This window comes from Phaethon aethereus, assembly GCF_964289735.1.
Source record: "Phaethon aethereus genome assembly, chromosome: W".
NCBI classification, from domain to species: domain Eukaryota; kingdom Metazoa; phylum Chordata; class Aves; order Phaethontiformes; family Phaethontidae; genus Phaethon; species Phaethon aethereus.
This window is the reverse complement of record NC_138581.1, coordinates 766,017-782,802: the sequence shown is the minus strand read 5'-3', so window position 1 is coordinate 782,802 and position 16,786 is coordinate 766,017. Positions and strand designations below refer to the sequence as shown.

The following is a 16,786-nucleotide window of genomic DNA, read 5'->3' as shown; positions in this document are numbered from 1 at the left end:
TTATTGGTATTACAGATATTATCGTAAGTATTCGTCAGGAGCAAGGATCAAAGAAAGTGAAGATAGTATATTTGGTGGGTTTGGGTTTTTTTGCTTTATGTAGTGTACTGAGTTAAAACCATAAGGTTGATTCTCAAGTTGTACTTAGGCCCCTTGCACTGTTAATGTAATCTTGTGAGGCACCTGAGTTAAATTTATATAAACCAATATGTATGTGCTGTGGTCAGTGGTATATGAAGGAGCTTTGTTGCATCAGAATGGCCCAGAATGCCAGTATGTCTGGTTGCCAGTACCTGCCAGCACTGTCCTACAGGATTTGTTTTTAGGGCTTGCATTTAGTACTAGCCTACTTCTTTTGGTTCACATCACAGTCATAACATTTAACCTTTTATTTGATATATTACAGTGTTTGACACAAGACGTTATGTATAGCTGAACCAAACCTGTTGTTTCATCTATTTTGGTTTATCGTTTAGAAGACATGCAATATCTGCCAGATGCTGCTTCCTAACCAGTGCAGTTTTGCATCACACCAGAGAATTCATCAGCATAAGTCTCCATACACGTGTCCTGAATGTGGAGCAATCTGCAGATCTGTCCACTTCCAGACTCATGTCACTAAGAACTGCCTGCATTATACCCGAAGAGTTGGTTTTCGGTCAGTATAATGATTACTTTTGTTGTCAATTTATGTATGACTTACGCTTTTAAAAGTAATTTTCCATTTTCATAAGCATTGTTTGTAGAAGGTAGCTTCATGGGTTTAAGGTTGTCATGGCAACAATGCTATTAGTGCTACAAATTTTGGAATAAATACCACATTAGGATTCTGCTTAGTTTTGGGCACCCACTTTCCTATGTTATTAAATCAGAATATTAGCTAATCTCATCCAGCCATAAAACGTCAGATTCAGGACTTCACAGTTTATAAGGTCTAGAGAATTCAGATGTATTTCCAGGTTCTTAAAAAAACCTTTTGAGTTTTTTCAAAACATTGAATCTTAGATTGTTCTCTCTGATAGAACAGTCATTTTCAGTATTCAGTGCCAGAATTTATTATCAAGATGCTGATGAGTGTCCTGCACCTGTCTGGTTGCTCTCTTTTCTGTGGAAATTCAAGACTCCTCAGCTTTACATCGCTTGAAAATTACCTTTCTCATTCAAACAGCCTGGTCTTTTGGTTCTTCCTTGTTACTATTCAGCTTCCCTACTATGTTTCCCTGTAATGGCAACTCACTGAGAAAATGGGGATCACAGCCATTTCATGGAAATGTTAAGTTTTGAAAGGCTTGGAAAATTGTTTTATCTTAGAATTTTACTCACACTGAATGGCAGGCGGCACAGCAAGAGATCAGAAGAGCAATCTGTACAGCCGAGCTTTGCTCAGCACTCCTAAAACATTTCCACTTCATCCTGTCTGACTGGAGAAGGGTGATTTAAAATCTTACCAGTAGGCAGCTTCTTCCCCCTGAAGGTGTCACAGGTTCATTCACTAGGATGGCTGAAAAACTTCCCCTAAGGGAAGAAAGCATTTTTACTGCATCAAGCCAGCTGCTCTGGCAATCTGTTTTCAGATTGAATCCATGGCCTGACAGAATTCTCAGCTCTTTGTGTTCTTTGGGTTCTTATCTTTTACTCTCTTCTCCCAAGCAGTAGTCTGTCTTGTCCTACATTTCTTACATCTGCTACCTCCACCCTACTTTCCTTCCCTCTAGTCTGTGTCTCTTGGGTTTGTACACGGAATCATCTTCAGGGACTCCTGGCCTGCACCAGTATCACCAGAAGACTCATAAATCCTTCACTGTGAATTCAAACGAAAGTTACTGAACTTTGCAAAATGTATCGTAAACCTCTCCTGTCACCCTAAGACTTAAGTCAGAATTTCTGTGAGACTAAACCAAAAATACCTAGGCAAAGAAAAGCAAGATCTGGGAAAATTAATGTCTTCCTTCTTGGACTCCTCAGCATCTCTGTATCACCATGGTGCATCCACTTGAGAAACAGCCTAACTTGCCTTGCCTTTCCAAAGGACCTCTCTGAGGGAGTTCAGTTTGATTTCAGTGATTTAGGCTAGTTGTCTGAACTAAACAAACTGAAAATTTAAACTTCAAATTTAATTGCATCCTTCCAAGTTGAAAACAAGAAAGCTGTTGGAGCAGTCCCAAGAAAGGAAGGCTTGGTCCTTAAGAACTGTTTTAATATACAGTGGTAGATGCTGAGGATCATTTATTATGTTGCATCACAAGAGAATAAAGTCCATACAGGGTGGGATGGGGAGGCAAGAGGTGCAACCCAACTCCCTTGAGGTGGCACGTTAGGAGTAGATCTGTCAGTGAGAGGATTGTGCTTTGTACCGCTATGAAGAAACGTTCATCTCTGTGTAAGCAGAGAAGATCCTAACAGACCCCAAAAAGGCAAGGACCATTTACTTAAGAAAATGAATTGGTAAGCAAAAACTCGATAGATATAAACTCGATTAATAAGATTAAAAATGTAAATCAGCTGCTCAGAAAAGAAAGGAGAACATTTCATAAAATTCAAAGGTGATACATTTTAAAAGGGAAACAGGATTCTTGAATGCAATATATAATTTTATTTCGTGCTTTGTTGCTATCAGCAGGACATTAAAACAGTATCAAAAGACAATTTGACCTTTATATGACAATGATCATACTACTATGATGGATTCCAAAATTAAAATTTGGAAGGGTAGAGGCCTTCTATGGTTAAATTTTAAAACTTTCAGTGCAAAATACTGGTCAATAAGAATTTTGTTCATTTGACAGGTTATTTTGTAGTTGCTTAGTGCAGTATGTTCTCGGACTTACTTGGTGGCATTTAGTACTGGAGATGTATGGCACTAAAAGGGACCATTGTGTATAGAAATTTTTATGTACTAATATTAATTCAATTTTTTAATCATTTCATTTTAGAGTAGATGCGGAAAGGTCACAAATTTTCGACACAGCAGAAGTATGTCTTTGAAAAATATTTTCTGAATACCAATCTGATAGATTGATCTGATTGTAGAGATGTGGTTTAGTTGTCCTGCGTTTAAATTATTCCTTTTTGTTTTTAAATCCAAGTGCTGATTTAATTACATATACAGAAAATCATTACCAGTATGTCTTCATTAAATCTAAACCAGGGAAATGGTGGAAATGTTTTCCTTACTGGTTTTCCATTTTGGTGGTAGTTTCTAAATTACTGTGGCGTACCTTGTACAATCCACTGCATGTGATAAAAACGCAATTTTTTAAATCTCTTTACAAATTTGCAGAGGATTTAAACATTCTTTTTACAATCAATAGCATATTCCTCTGTCAGCCCTTCTGTCTGTTTTGTTCTAATGCCATAAACACATGTTCTGACTTCATATCTCTTAGATTTTCAAATTAAATTTGGGAAATACCTTTTTTCTTACTTTCTGATATGCAAATCTCTGTTTATGTTGATTCTTACTGGGTTGTTTAAATTGACAGAATAACGTAGTTTTATCTGGTTGTATATACGTTTATCTTTTCCACTTGCTTGAAAATCAGTGTTGATTCCGTTTCTTTCAGTACTGCTTTGGGCTGGGCTGAACTGACTCTTTTTCACTCTTTTTGCAGCTGCGTGCATTGCAATGTTGTATACTCTGATGTGGCGGCACTCAAGTCTCATATTCAAGGTTCTCACTGTGAAGTCTTTTACAAGTGTCCTATCTGTCCCATGGCATTTAAATCTGCTCCCAGCACACACTCCCATGCCTATACACAACACCCGGGTATCAAGATAGGCGAACCAAAGTAAGCAAAATTAATCTTCTACTGCACTTGCCTGCATTTTAATAACTTGTGAAATTGCATTCTGTCCTGTGCTTATACTCTGAAAAATCACATAGTGTACAACCAGCGGTTTGTCGTTCTGTTGGTAACGTGTGGAGTTTATGTAATGTTTTCATAAGTTTTTAGCTGGCAATTTATTTAGCAAAGGTTAAATTTCCATGAACATAGCAGTAGCAGTTCTTTAAACACTGTGCACTACAAGAGAGTTGTACAGTAATTACAGAAATGATTCGGACAGGCAGCTAGTGTGTTTCTCGTTCTTAATTGTTAATCTGTCTAGCTCATCTGCATTTTTACTGTGGATTAAGATAAGGTGTTTCCAGAAAGAACTCCTAAGACTCATCAGGGTTTATGCAGTGATTTTTCATAACATTTGGTTGAAAAGGTGGAAAAAAGTGATTTTTTTTTCTTTCTGTTACATGCTTACAGATGATCATCTGAGTGAATTTGGAAAATTGGTTCTTTCAGTGCCATCAGTTCACAGAGGTCAGAGTGTGTACTTGTGAGAGATGGTTTTAAAAGTGGCAGTTTTCATCTCTGGGCTGACCTCGGGCAATTCTCGCAGGCTACAGAGGCCTGCCATACCCTGTTCTTTTGGTCAGGCGGCTGCGTGCTTGTCAGGCAGTGTTTTTCGTGCAGGATCTGTTCTCCTCTTTCCATCTACTAGATTTTTCTTCGTGAACGCTGTAGATTTTGGGAGTGGTGAGCTAGGTTTTTGCTTCCCTAAGATGGTCATGTTTCAAGGAGAGCAGTTTCACTGTCTTAGTAAGTGAGAGGTGCCAGCCTTTAAAATTATCCAGCCTTGCCTCTCCAAATCAAAATAGCTGCATTTATAGAGCTGTTTATTATAAGCTTTTTTCCAATACGTAATCTCTGTTTTTCTGGCTTAAAGCAGAACTGATTCCGTTCTGTAGCTAGGAAAGCTGTGCGTAAACACCATGGTTTGCTGAAGATGGTAACGCAGGGCACAGTTAGGAACTCTGCTTCAGGGTCTTTGTTCTAAAGATGTTGAACATTGAAGCCCTCCGCTGAAGCCAGTGGGAGCTGCAGGTGCCAATGCATGTGAAAATCAGGCTTCAAATCTCATTGGTCTTAGCCTGATGTTTTCTCATTGCAGACCTTTTTCTTCTGTCTTCTCTCTCCTCTGTTGGTACAGGTGCAGTATTGAGAGTAAATATTCAAGCATTTAACTGTTTTTATTTCTGGAGTGCACAGAGCACCCTAGTATATTTTAACAACTTGCAGACTCAAGAAAATGGAAGGCAGATGAGAGAAACAAGGTACCATGTAATGTAAGAACCAGATTTTAGAAGAGTTTGTTTATCACTGTTTCTTCTAACATATTAACCAGAGATTTTTTCTTTTAGGGTGTTTAAACCTACATTAAAGCAAAATGGCAACAAACTCACTGTTTCTGATACCAAATTAAAACTTTCCACCCAGTGACAAATGTTGTTTTAATTCAGGCTGGTATCTTCAGTGAGATTCTTTGAAATACCAACATTTAATCTAAAACTTGTTTCAGATTCACATAATTTTCATTAGAGAAAACCAAAAGATTAAGACCACCGTTTGTGTAAGATACTTCACATATGAAAAGTGCAGAAGATTTCTTGAATTGTGCTTGGATCTGCTGAACTGTTTCTGATCAACTTTGTGAATTAAGTATTTTGCATTAGTTTTCTTTCCGTATTGTTTTATGAATTTATTTTGATTATAAAAAGACTAAAAGGAAATTTTATTAAGTAGTTATATGGTAATAAATTATAGAATTCATAGTTCACTCCTCTTAAGAAGTGGTGTTCTCTTTAAATTGGCCAGTTTTAATCAAGATGCTGTCTTAAATGCATGCAGAGTGACTAGTGGGATTTTCCCAGTCCTTGCCTTGTGTAGAGTTCTTTACTTCCATTTCACAAGCATCTGTAGGTAGGAACGTGTTGCCACCAACACTCAGACTGCTCACATTGACTGCTGTTTCACCATTTAATAAGGTCTATTTCAAGCTATCAGGACCTGTGATTTTCCTCAGAATTAACTACATGTAGTTCTGCCACTCAGTAAGCAATTTAAAAGGAAGTGTTTTTGTTGTTTAAATTAGTTGGTTTCTGAGGATATTTCTCACATACCTTGGTGAAGTTGACATCAACTGTTTGACATTGCTCAAATTCTGGTTTATCTGCTGTAATGTTCTGTGTTAGAATTACAGAACAGCCCAGGTTGGAAGGGACCTCGAAAGATCATTGGGTCCAGCCTTTCATGGGAAGGGCAGTCAAGATGACATTATCAAGCACCCTGTCCAGCCACATCTTGAAAGCCTCCAGTGATAACTTCCCTAGAGATGTGGTGGAGTTGTTCCAGTGAATGATTGTTCTCACTGTAAAAAATTTTTTTCTTGTATCAAGAGGAAACCTCTCCTGGTGCAAGTCGTACCTGTTGCCCCTTGTCTTCTCCATGTGGCTCCTTGTGAAGAGAGACCCTCTGTCCTCTTTTTAGCTGCCTGTTAAGTACTGGAGCAATGTGATGAGGTCCCCTTGAGCCTTCTCAAGGGAGAGGAGATCCAGCTCCTTCAGTCTTTCCTCCAGGGCAGGTTCTCCAGCCCTTTGATCATCTTCATGGCCCTCCTTTGGACCCTCTCCAGTCTGTCCATGTCTTTCTTGAGTTGGGGGGACCAGAACTGGACACAGTGCTCCAGGTGTGGCCTGACTGGCACTGAGTAGAGCTGACAAATGCTGTTGTATTTGAGGAAATACATTCACATTTGACATTTGCTGCTGGTTTATCATATTGCCTATTGTCTACATTGCATATGGCTGGCATACATTTTGAAAGCTTAATAAACTCATTCTTGAAAAGAAGGAATGGAATATAGTCATACAATGCTATAGGTATGACTACATAAGCTCAGTTAAATTTTTGTTCTTCTGAAGTAAAAATTTTAAAACAAATTAAAATTTTAATTAAAACAAATTAAAAGAAAGGTACACAGCCTTCTGTGTTTGGAAATGTGAAGCTTTTGAGTTTTCATTGAGTGTATAGAGGGTGTCTGACCCTTGAACATGAGTTTCAGACCTCACCTGGTAGGCAGATGTTATTGAAGTCTGGCTTGGATGTTCCTCTGGGCATCACAGAGGTGCAGCTGAAAACAAGACGCAGTGTGTCAGCACGTCAGGGTGGCTGGGAAGGTTTATTGCTTCCATCCTGTAAGGGGTCTGAGGCCAGTGCGGTCCTGAGGGGCTCTTTACTGGTTCACGCTTTTTTGTTTACAGGAATTGGGCTCACTGGGTAGGTGGCTGTGTGCCTCTGGCATTTACTGGAACTGTGTGATTTACAATTACATTACAAATGGTTGTTTCAGAACAGATACAGTACACTATTTGGTGTATGAAAAATGAAGCTTATGTGCAGTGATTCTCAGTGGCATGAAATTAGATTATTTTAATATAGGGAAATGGATGGCTGTCTTGTCCTTCAACTTTGTGAAGCGCTCTGCTGTAGCATACCTAAGATGCTACATGGTTTCTGTGGGAAACCAGAGCTAATACATGATTTTCTTTTTTCAGTAAACAGTGTAACATCATAGGAATGGCACTAAGATATTTTTCATGGCTGATACCTTTTTGGATATTGGAGAAATTCTTGTCTATCAAGCCAGGTTATAGATATATACTGTACTATTGGTACATAGTATATTATCCCACAAGTACTATTTTTTGAGACAAGATTTATGGGAAGGAGAAATACCATACTCTGGTACAGAAGCTTTCGAAACATTAAACATGCTTTATGTGATACGAAGATATTTTCCTGTGTGATAACGTGTATTTATGCCAAGATAACATGTGAATTTGTTAACCGGATTTTTGAAAAGTGAAAAAGTGCACGTACCGTGCCTGTTTGGGCGTGCACTGTGGGGCAGGAGCAGTTACTGAGTAACCGCCTTGCTGGCGTGACCGCAGTTGAACTGCCTGCCTTACTGGGGTGTCTTGTTGAATTGAGGTGGATGGAAATTATGTCCCATAATAAGGCATAAATGCCTTTAAGCTTTGGGCAGGGTTTTCAGCTGTCACATGTTAAATACTGACTACTTCAATTATAAAACAACCCAGCATACTCAGCTGCATGTGTTGAGGATTGAAAATCATGCTTTTCATGCGACTGAAAGAAATACTCAAAGTGTGTACAGTCACAACTCATACTATTAGGTATGTTGCTATGAATTTAACTGGGTACAGTCTTTTCTCAGAGACCTGCCTGAAATTTGGATCTCTGCCAGATGCTTCCTGTGCTTCTTGTGAAAACAGAGTAAAGTCTTTTAGCTTACATAGATAGTACATATATTCAGCTCTTGGTGTTCATAAAAAGATAGAGTGTTTATATGTGATACATTCAGAAAGATGTCAGGGTTTTTTGTAGCGGATTCACTTTCTCCCGTCAGTGCTAGCGAGTGCTGCGTTGCCCAGGGATGTGGTCGTTAAGGGAAGAGCAGCGCCGGCAGGTCAAGGGCGGTGATCCTTCCCCTCTGCTCAGTGCAGCTGGGGCAGCGCTGCAGTACTGCACCCGGGGCTGGGTCCCCGGCCTGAGAGGCGTGGACATGCTGGAGCAAGGCCAGCAAAGGGACGCTGAGATGATGAAGGGACTGGAGCGTCTCTCATGTGAGTAGGGGCTGAGGGAGCTGGGACTGTTCAGCCTGGAGAGGAGAAGGCTGAGGAGGACCTTATCCATGTGTATAAATACCATGTGGGAAGGCATAAAGAAGGGGGAGCCAGACTCTTCTCCGTGGTACCCAGAGACAGGACAAGAGGCAATGGCCACAGACTGAAACACATGAATTTCCACCTGAACACCAGAAGTCACTTTTACCGTGAGGGCGATCAGACACTGGAAGAGGATGCCCAGAGGCTGTGGAGTCTCAGTCTGTGGAGACATTCGAAACCCGACTGGACATGGTCCTGGGCAGCCTGCTCTGGTTCACCCTGCTTAAGCAGGGATTGGACTAGATGACCTTAAGAGCTTCCTTCTGACTTCAGCAATTCTGTAGTCTTCTGTTCCTTACTTTAGATACCATAAGAATCTGAAGCATATAATAGATCATAGTTTATTTGATTGAATTATGTAATCCTGTGATGATAAATTCATATACTACAGGCCTGAAATCATTCCAGCTGAGATCACTGTGTAGTTCCACCACAGATGATAAAGCAGGTTTTCAAATTTCATGTGTCTAATTTTATTTGCAAGATACGGTTCTAATAGAAATATACATCATGAAATAAGCAGAATTATTTTTAATTCTGCTAGTCTTTTATTTACATCTTGCTAACCTGGAACAATGTAACTTTACTCATCTCTCTTTAGCACCTAGCCATGGGATCGTCCACTTGGCAACAGGCACCAAAATGCTGGGATTCTGGATGTTAGCAGTGGTATGTGAGCAATGAATCAGAAGGGTGAAAATCACCCTGCCAGGGAGAAGGCTGTGATAGTCTTGTGCCTCGGCTTGTTTGCCTGCTTAGTTAGTAATCGGGCCTGACGCTTCCTGACTTTTGGACAAAGTTGCTGCTGGAAATGTAGGACAGTGTTAGAAAAGGCAGGACGTAGGGACAGAAGAAAAATATTTGTTGCCCAGGGTTAGGGAATGTGTGTGGTTAGTACCAGCTCTCTGGCTTGTGACATTATCAGCAGAGTCACTACAGAACTGCAGCAAGTACTTTTCTGAGGAAACTCTTGGTTTTTTTCTTGGAAGAGGGCTGACAGTAAAATCACAGCTTTAAATCATCTCTAGCTGCCCTGCTGAGATGGGACCAAGACAGTGGAGCATGCTTAGATGCTCAGTACCTCTGTGTGGTGTGGCCAAGGGAGATGACCTCTTGCACAGTGAATCCTTTGGCTCTTTCTATCCCTTATTTCTTAAACAGTGCAGCCCACAGAGTGTGCCCGTGATAGCACTGTGCCTGGAGAAGATTCATGTTCTCTGTCTTTCTGTCTGTGCTCAATTCAGCTGACCTGCCGGGGTGGTGATCCGCTGATTTTTTTTTACCCTAGAAGTTGTCTTTTATGATCTCAGTTAAAACTATTAGTAAGATTTGTGGGTTTATATTGATGTGCAGTACAGGAGGTGAAACTGCATATTTTCAGAACCTGGCGTTTCTTTCTTACCAGTTAATACCAAGAAGCATTTCCTTTTTCACCTTAATTTCCTTGTAATTTCCTTTTTAAGCTGTTTTAACACTTTTCTTGTGGGAATTATCAAAGAAGTTAGGATTCTGAAGGGATGTAGATCAGTAATAATGTGAGAAACTAAAATACTTGAGTAATGTTTAAGTAGCTTTTCTGGACAGTAATATGGGGATCGGAGGATGGGGAGGGGGCTCCCCTTCCTAAGAACTCGGAGCTCAGCAGGTGAAGCTGGTGAATGTACGTTCTGCTGTGCCTGCGCAGAGTGTGTCGTCCCGTGCAGAGGGTTCACCTCGGAAAGCAGTACAATAGGATGTAGGTCATCGGAGGATGCTGTCTGAATAATAAACTTACCTTATGATACGTGAGAAACTGGGACCACTTGATATACCACAGAAATAATATTTTTCACAGTTAATATGATCAGGTGTACTATTTTTCATTATTTCAAATATTTGGACTCGCTGAATGGCTTCGACATTGAAGCAATGTCCCTGTTCTTGTAATCTCAAAACACAGTGCAGAGGGATCTTCAGAGCTCTTGAACAATGTACTATTGATGCTAAATCCCTCTAATTGCTTAGAAGGATTTAGAAGGGACTTAGAACTTCAGCATTCTAGCAAGCAGGGTTTGTTGTGTTGCGTTTTTTAATGGAAAGTCATTCTTCAGGACAGAGATCAACCTCTAATTGACGGGATTAGGAAGACTGCTTTTGTCTGTCATTGTACTGAGCGCCTGTTGTTGGGTTTCTTTTATCTTACCTGAACTCCAGTTTCTGAAGTGCTACCACTAGTGATGGCTAATGGACTAGATTTCTCTCTCATCTGATGAACTATGGTGAATTTCTTTGTTACTTTTCTTTCAGGTGTAATTTTTTTTCATTCATTTTCAAAGTTAAAAAAAAAAAAAGTGTGATGTTTCTGAAAGGATAGAATTTTTTACTATCTATGAACAGATACATTAAAGGGTTGCAGTTCAAATGGCTAATCTTGTTACTCACCTTTAGTTGCCAGGGAAATAATTCTTAATACAATCAAACATACAGATAAGCAAAAACAACAGGTAAAGTATCAAGTAAATAATTACCTGTAATGCAATTTAAACTATATTTTTCATTATAAAATCATCAGCAAAACGAAACAAGCTTCAGACTATTGTCACGTAGTAGTTGTTGCAGCATTTAGATCAGAGGATTATGTCTCTGGTTTCCCTATGTTTGTTGTCTGTTGGACAGACACTTGACAAGGATCTGCTAAAAATAAAACTATTTTCGTATTGTTTAATAATATTCTTAGGATTTTGTGATAGAGAAATTTGGCTATCGTGTTCGTTTTCAGGGGCTGTGCTTTTTGTGTCCAGTACTTACCTAGTTCTTTGTTAATTAGTACATCTATTTCTAAAGCACTTTTGAAATTATATTAATAGATGCGTTGCTTCACCAGTTACACAGCTACTAAAACGTAAGTAGCTTTTGTTACAGTTTTGATTGGAATGTTGCCTATCAGAACAGGAGATGTAGCGAGCGCATTTCCAGTCGCCTGTGCTGTGAGAGAGGAAGTTGTGGTTTCAGTGGTGTCACTGCATCGCTTCAATAGACAGATTCTTAACAGCTTGTAATGGCAGAACAGCGGAGTACCATCCTGTCAAGTTTCGGCTTCAGGGCATTAACAGAGTCGAGGCCTGGCATTCAGGAAGTTCAAAGCCATATATTGCCAAAAAAAAATTTATCTTGAAGTATATTACTAATGATGATCGAATCAATCACTCCCTTAAAACATATTGACTTTTGCAACCTGAAACAGGTATATTGTCCTTTAGTTACAATGTGAGTTCAGAAACTGAAGACATTTACCTTTCAGAGTATCCTAAGTAGATGTTGTTGTTATGTATGTAACTGGCACATGCTGTTGTTTTCTGGCTTCTCGTTTGCACTTTTTAGAGATTTTTTTTTTTCTATTTTCCTGGTTTTTCTGCTGCTCCCATGTTTTGAAATTGGAGGATGTTTTGAATTAGTTTAATTTTAACTTCCTTCAAGCAGTGTGAAATGATTGCTTAAACATGTCCAATCTTATCTCTGCTGAGAAAAAAGTTAACATCATGATTCTTGCAAGTACATCATCCACATGACTGACGTTGTTTATTGTACTTCTGTTTTTAGAATAATATATAAATGCTCTATGTGTGACACTGTGTTTACTCTACAACCTTTGCTCTATCGCCACTTTGATCAGCACATTGAAAACCAGAAGGTGTCTGTTTTCAAGTGTCCAGACTGTTCTCTTCTCTATGCACAGAAACAGCTTATGATGGATCATATCAAGGTGTGTAGGCATCTTCTCTTGTTTCGTTCATAGATACCATTTGTCATACAATATATGCTGTGAGAAAACACTGTAAAAAAGCACAGAATAACAAGAGGACTGCTGAAAGAGAGAGTTCTTAATAATTCCAAGAGAGTAATCTGTGAATAATGTTCTCAAATGTTAAAATGTTATATTTCATATGGTCTTCAGCGTATCTGTGATGTAATCACTCGGTTTTTCTATATGAATGTTGATTTTGGTATACGAGGAATATCTCGGTGTATTGCATTTAATAGGCCATTTTATCAAAATAATAATGGGTATAGTGAAGTAAGTTAGTCCAATTCTAATAAGTATTGAGCCTTACTTACAGTATTGCAATTGTTAGGAGCTGAGAATGCTGAGTACATTATAAAATCAAACCTTTGATGTTCAGAATTCACCGGTAGGAACCAGTATGTTTCTTGAATAGATGTAGAGGTTATTTGTGTGCGTGTATTCACATACGAACATGAACACATGCATGCTTTGAAAAAAAACTTGAAGTGGATTTTCTCGTAAATAACCTTATAACTGAAAAAGATTTACTATCACCCTTGCAAATCAGGTCATGCAGAATCAGTAGTCCCCTAGCTATAGTTTGTTAGCTGTGTATTTTAGATATACTGTGTTACCTTGTTTTATATATACAAAATCTATTAGCAGTGCTGAATTTCTTATGCCTTAACATGCGGTGCCTGGTAACATGTTGAAGTTATTTACACCATTGCAAAGTATTACAGTCCAGAATGGTAGCACTTAATTCAGTGGGTTTCTCTTGCAGTGACACATAAGACTTGGTAAAATTGATATACAGAACAGTGGAAAACCAGACATCTTTCTGGTCTGCTAAAACCATCATTTTGCATTTTAGTCTCAACTGTAGCACTTGTAACCTCAGAAATCTCTGAAGTTCTGTGGAAAACAACATCACAAGTCATGAAAACACAGTTGGTCTTAAAGCAAATCTTAAACTTGAGGAGGAGGATAGGGAAGGGCTGACCCAAGACATTCAGAAATACAAGGACTGAATATTTTCTTTGTTTCTAAACTAGTTCATATTTACTATGAGTTGTCTTCCATTTATGCCAGATATCTTAAGCGGTCATGCAGCAATGCAACATCCCGTTTTCTACTTCTTTGATTTACTTCTATTTCTTCTTTTTTTAACTAAATAGGCAGATGCCTTATATTGCAGTGTATGTCTTATTTATGTAATTTATGTAATTAGTTTTTCTTGACTCAGGTATTACTGTAAAAGTAAAAGATCTGTACGTAACTACTTTTTTAAGACTGGAAAACAACTATTTTAGGAGCATGATCTGACTGTAGTTAGGGCCAGACGCTATTCTTACATAAATTAGGGTTGCTCAGCATCTCTTATTATAAAGTTATTCTCAGTTATTTAGGATTTGGGCACTATTTAATTCTTTTGGCTTTAGTGTTCCATGCCAGTATTTGTACTTTCAAGCCAGTGTTTTTTTAGTATGTTTCACTATAAATGATTCAGACATTTTTGAGAACAAAATTAGCAGATTAGAACAAACACCTGCAGTAACAGTATTACTGCTTTTATTCAGAATTGCTAGTGCTTTTACGTTTAGGATGTATGTATAGTAGTAGGGACAGCAGCAGAAAAGTATAATTGGGACTTCAGTTAAGGGGGAATAAAAAAAAACAGCAATAGAGTATGGATAAAAACAGAAAAGGACTCAGAGGGAGGACGAGTGCCAGACAAGGGCAGAGCTCAGCCCGGCTGCACAAAAAGTAATGCTTGGTATGGCTAGACATAAACCATCAAGGCAGAGAAGACCTGAGTGAAAATAGAATAGAAAGACATAGAAAGAAGCTCGGGAGGAGGTTATTTAAAGCTACAAAAAATAACCTAGAATAATTCCTGCAGATGTGAATGTTACTTGTTGGCAAAACATATGTCTCATTTTCCTGTAATGGCTCGCTACAAGAAAATTTCCTAACAGCCAGTGAGAACAGGTGGTGAAGGTCTGGGCTGGAGGTGTAACGCTCCCAGTCCTGCTGGTGGCAAGTGCTGTGGTCACTGCCACTCCATGTTACGCTTTAATGCTTTTTGTTTATTTTCAAATAAGAAATTAAATTTCAAGTACTGTATTTAAGAGACATTTAGAAAGTTGAGCACGAACATTTTACATGCTGACAAGTTAAGCTGGGTTGGAATCTCCAGGTCAGTCTTCAGTTGTCTGAAAGTATATGAACGCCTTTCCCGTCTACCCCCTGCTTCTTTCTTCTTGTCCTGGTGCAATGGATACTAAAGGAGCCACCTCCTTTGCTACACAACTTCAGTTTGTTCTTAGAGCCAGTCAGGGAGTCCTCTGCGCTTTGCTTGTTTAATAACATTTTAGTTTTTTAAATTACAGCTGTTTCTTTTATTCTGTTTAACAACTGTTAAATAGAAGAACATGTTTTACAGAACAGGTTGATATTTGTTGTAGAGGCAGCGGGTAGTCCCAAGAGCCACATGATTTACAAAATAACTTGATACTGAAGTATTATACTGGAGTAGCAGATTTGTATTATTATATTCGCAGAATCAAGAATGTGTTGAACATTTTTTTTGTTTGTGAGGTTTCCTGTAGGAAAAATAATAATGTTTGGGATGGCTAGACATATCATCCAGGAGAGTTATAATAAAGGTCGGTAGATGAGATGATCAGAACACTGTCCTTGTAAAGGGCCAGTCTTTTAGGTATGAGAGAGACCTTGATAGTGGATCCATGTTCAACAGTTTGTTAATTCTGGGCTGCAGTCATCTTTGTTGGCCCAGAAACTTGCTGACTCATTACTGCTGTGTCCATGTTCATATATGAAACTCGACACACAGCTGAAGCCCAGGTCTTCCTGGACTGGTCATCTTTTTGGTGGACTCAGGTATCGTACCAGCATATGACACTGGCTTCAGAAATCGGGGAAGGAGGAGGTGGAAGAGTTCTTCCCTTCTTACTGATTACTGACTTAAAGTCTAGAAATAAATCGGTGAGGAAGGATCACTACCTAAGAGCTTCAGGGTGCTTGAGAACAGCTTGTTAGGCACCTCTTAGCTGTCGCCTGGTCTTGGGCACCCCGTCAGCCCTGCACACCTTTGATTCTAAGGACTGTAAGCAATATAAGGGTAAGTTAGGGTGCTCATAACCTGAGCCTGGAGTAAGACAGGGCTTAACTCAGTCTCAACATGAAATATTAATATATCCTAAATGATATAGTTGCCTGATCTTTCCAGAGTTGCCTTTTCTTGTCTTTCTTACCAATGTGCCAAGTCAAAATTTGTCAGTAAAAACCTTTCCTTATTGGAAATCTCTAGTCACGTAGTTTGAAATGATGATGCTCAACTAATATTTTAGGTAAGTAAAGCGAGAAATTAAACTTAACATAAAATGCTTCCTGAGACCTTTTTTCCTCCCTATTAAACAGCAATTTAAACTTAACCTAAAGTCTCTTTTATTTGTTTGTGAAAATATCTAGCTACTGAAGAAAATTCCTCTTTATCTATGGATGGTGTCTGCTGGTGTTGTTGGCTAGTTTTTCTTCGTGCTAGGCCTTGCCTTTACTTAATCATGTTTCTGTAAGTTAAGAATATGATCTGATAATAGTGTGACAAAGAACTAAATGAAGACTTTTTGTTCAGAGGATCTTTGTATGTTGTCAATACAACTGTATATGTCCATGTTAGTTTTGTCCTTTTTTTTTTTTTTTCTCTTTATTGTAGTCTATGCATGGAACTTTGAAAAGTGTTGAGGGGCCACCAAACCTGGGGATAAATCTGCCTCTCAGTACTAAACCCACAACTCAGAATTCAGCCAGTCACAACAAAGAGGACACAAAATCTGTCAACGGAACAGAAAAGCTGGAGAAGAAATCTCCTTCTCCCATAAAGAAAGCAGAGCCTAAAAAAGTCGCTAATCCTGGCTGGACATGTTGGGAGTGTGATAGGCTCTTCACCCAGAGAGACGTTTACATCTCTCACATGAGGAAAGAACACGGAAAGGTAAATGAATAATACTCAATTAAAAAGAAATTAATTCAACCTGAAATATGAAGTAATTTTTGTTCAAATTCAGTTGTGTTTTTGAAAATAGGTCCTTTAAGTTCAGTCATTATTCTTCTCTGTTCTTATACCTATTTCATCTTTCTCTTCATCTTTCTTTCTTGGCTGCTTAGTTTTTGTCATTTTCTACATAGTTCTACTGAGGAAATCCACACACTCTTACCTAATTGTAGGCTTGTTCATCCAGTACCAAAATTTCTTCAAGATGGAAAGAGTGAAAGATGTTCCAGTATTTTGTCCAAGTCATTTAATCCGATCCAGGTTCTTATTTCTTCCTTTGTGCCTTCTCAGTTCCCTCTTTCTCTTCAAAGTTCAGTAACTGTTAGAGTCAAGGAATAGAGTCTTGTTTTATTGGTCCAATGAG

At 38.7% G+C, this 16,786-nt stretch overlaps 1 protein-coding gene across 1 annotated transcript in view; it reads left to right on the top strand.

Annotated features, from left to right (window-relative positions):
• Window positions 1-16,786, top strand: part of LOC309415073 (zinc finger protein 532-like) — a gene marked incomplete at both ends in the record, with an annotated part of 55,950 nt that overhangs the window by 21,568 nt on the left and 17,596 nt on the right. Inside the window, 4 exon segments of the mRNA XM_082012478.1 lie at window positions 477-658; window positions 3,612-3,788; window positions 12,161-12,323; window positions 16,084-16,362. Coding sequence (XP_081868604.1) covers window positions 477-658; window positions 3,612-3,788; window positions 12,161-12,323; window positions 16,084-16,362 — 801 coding nt within the window.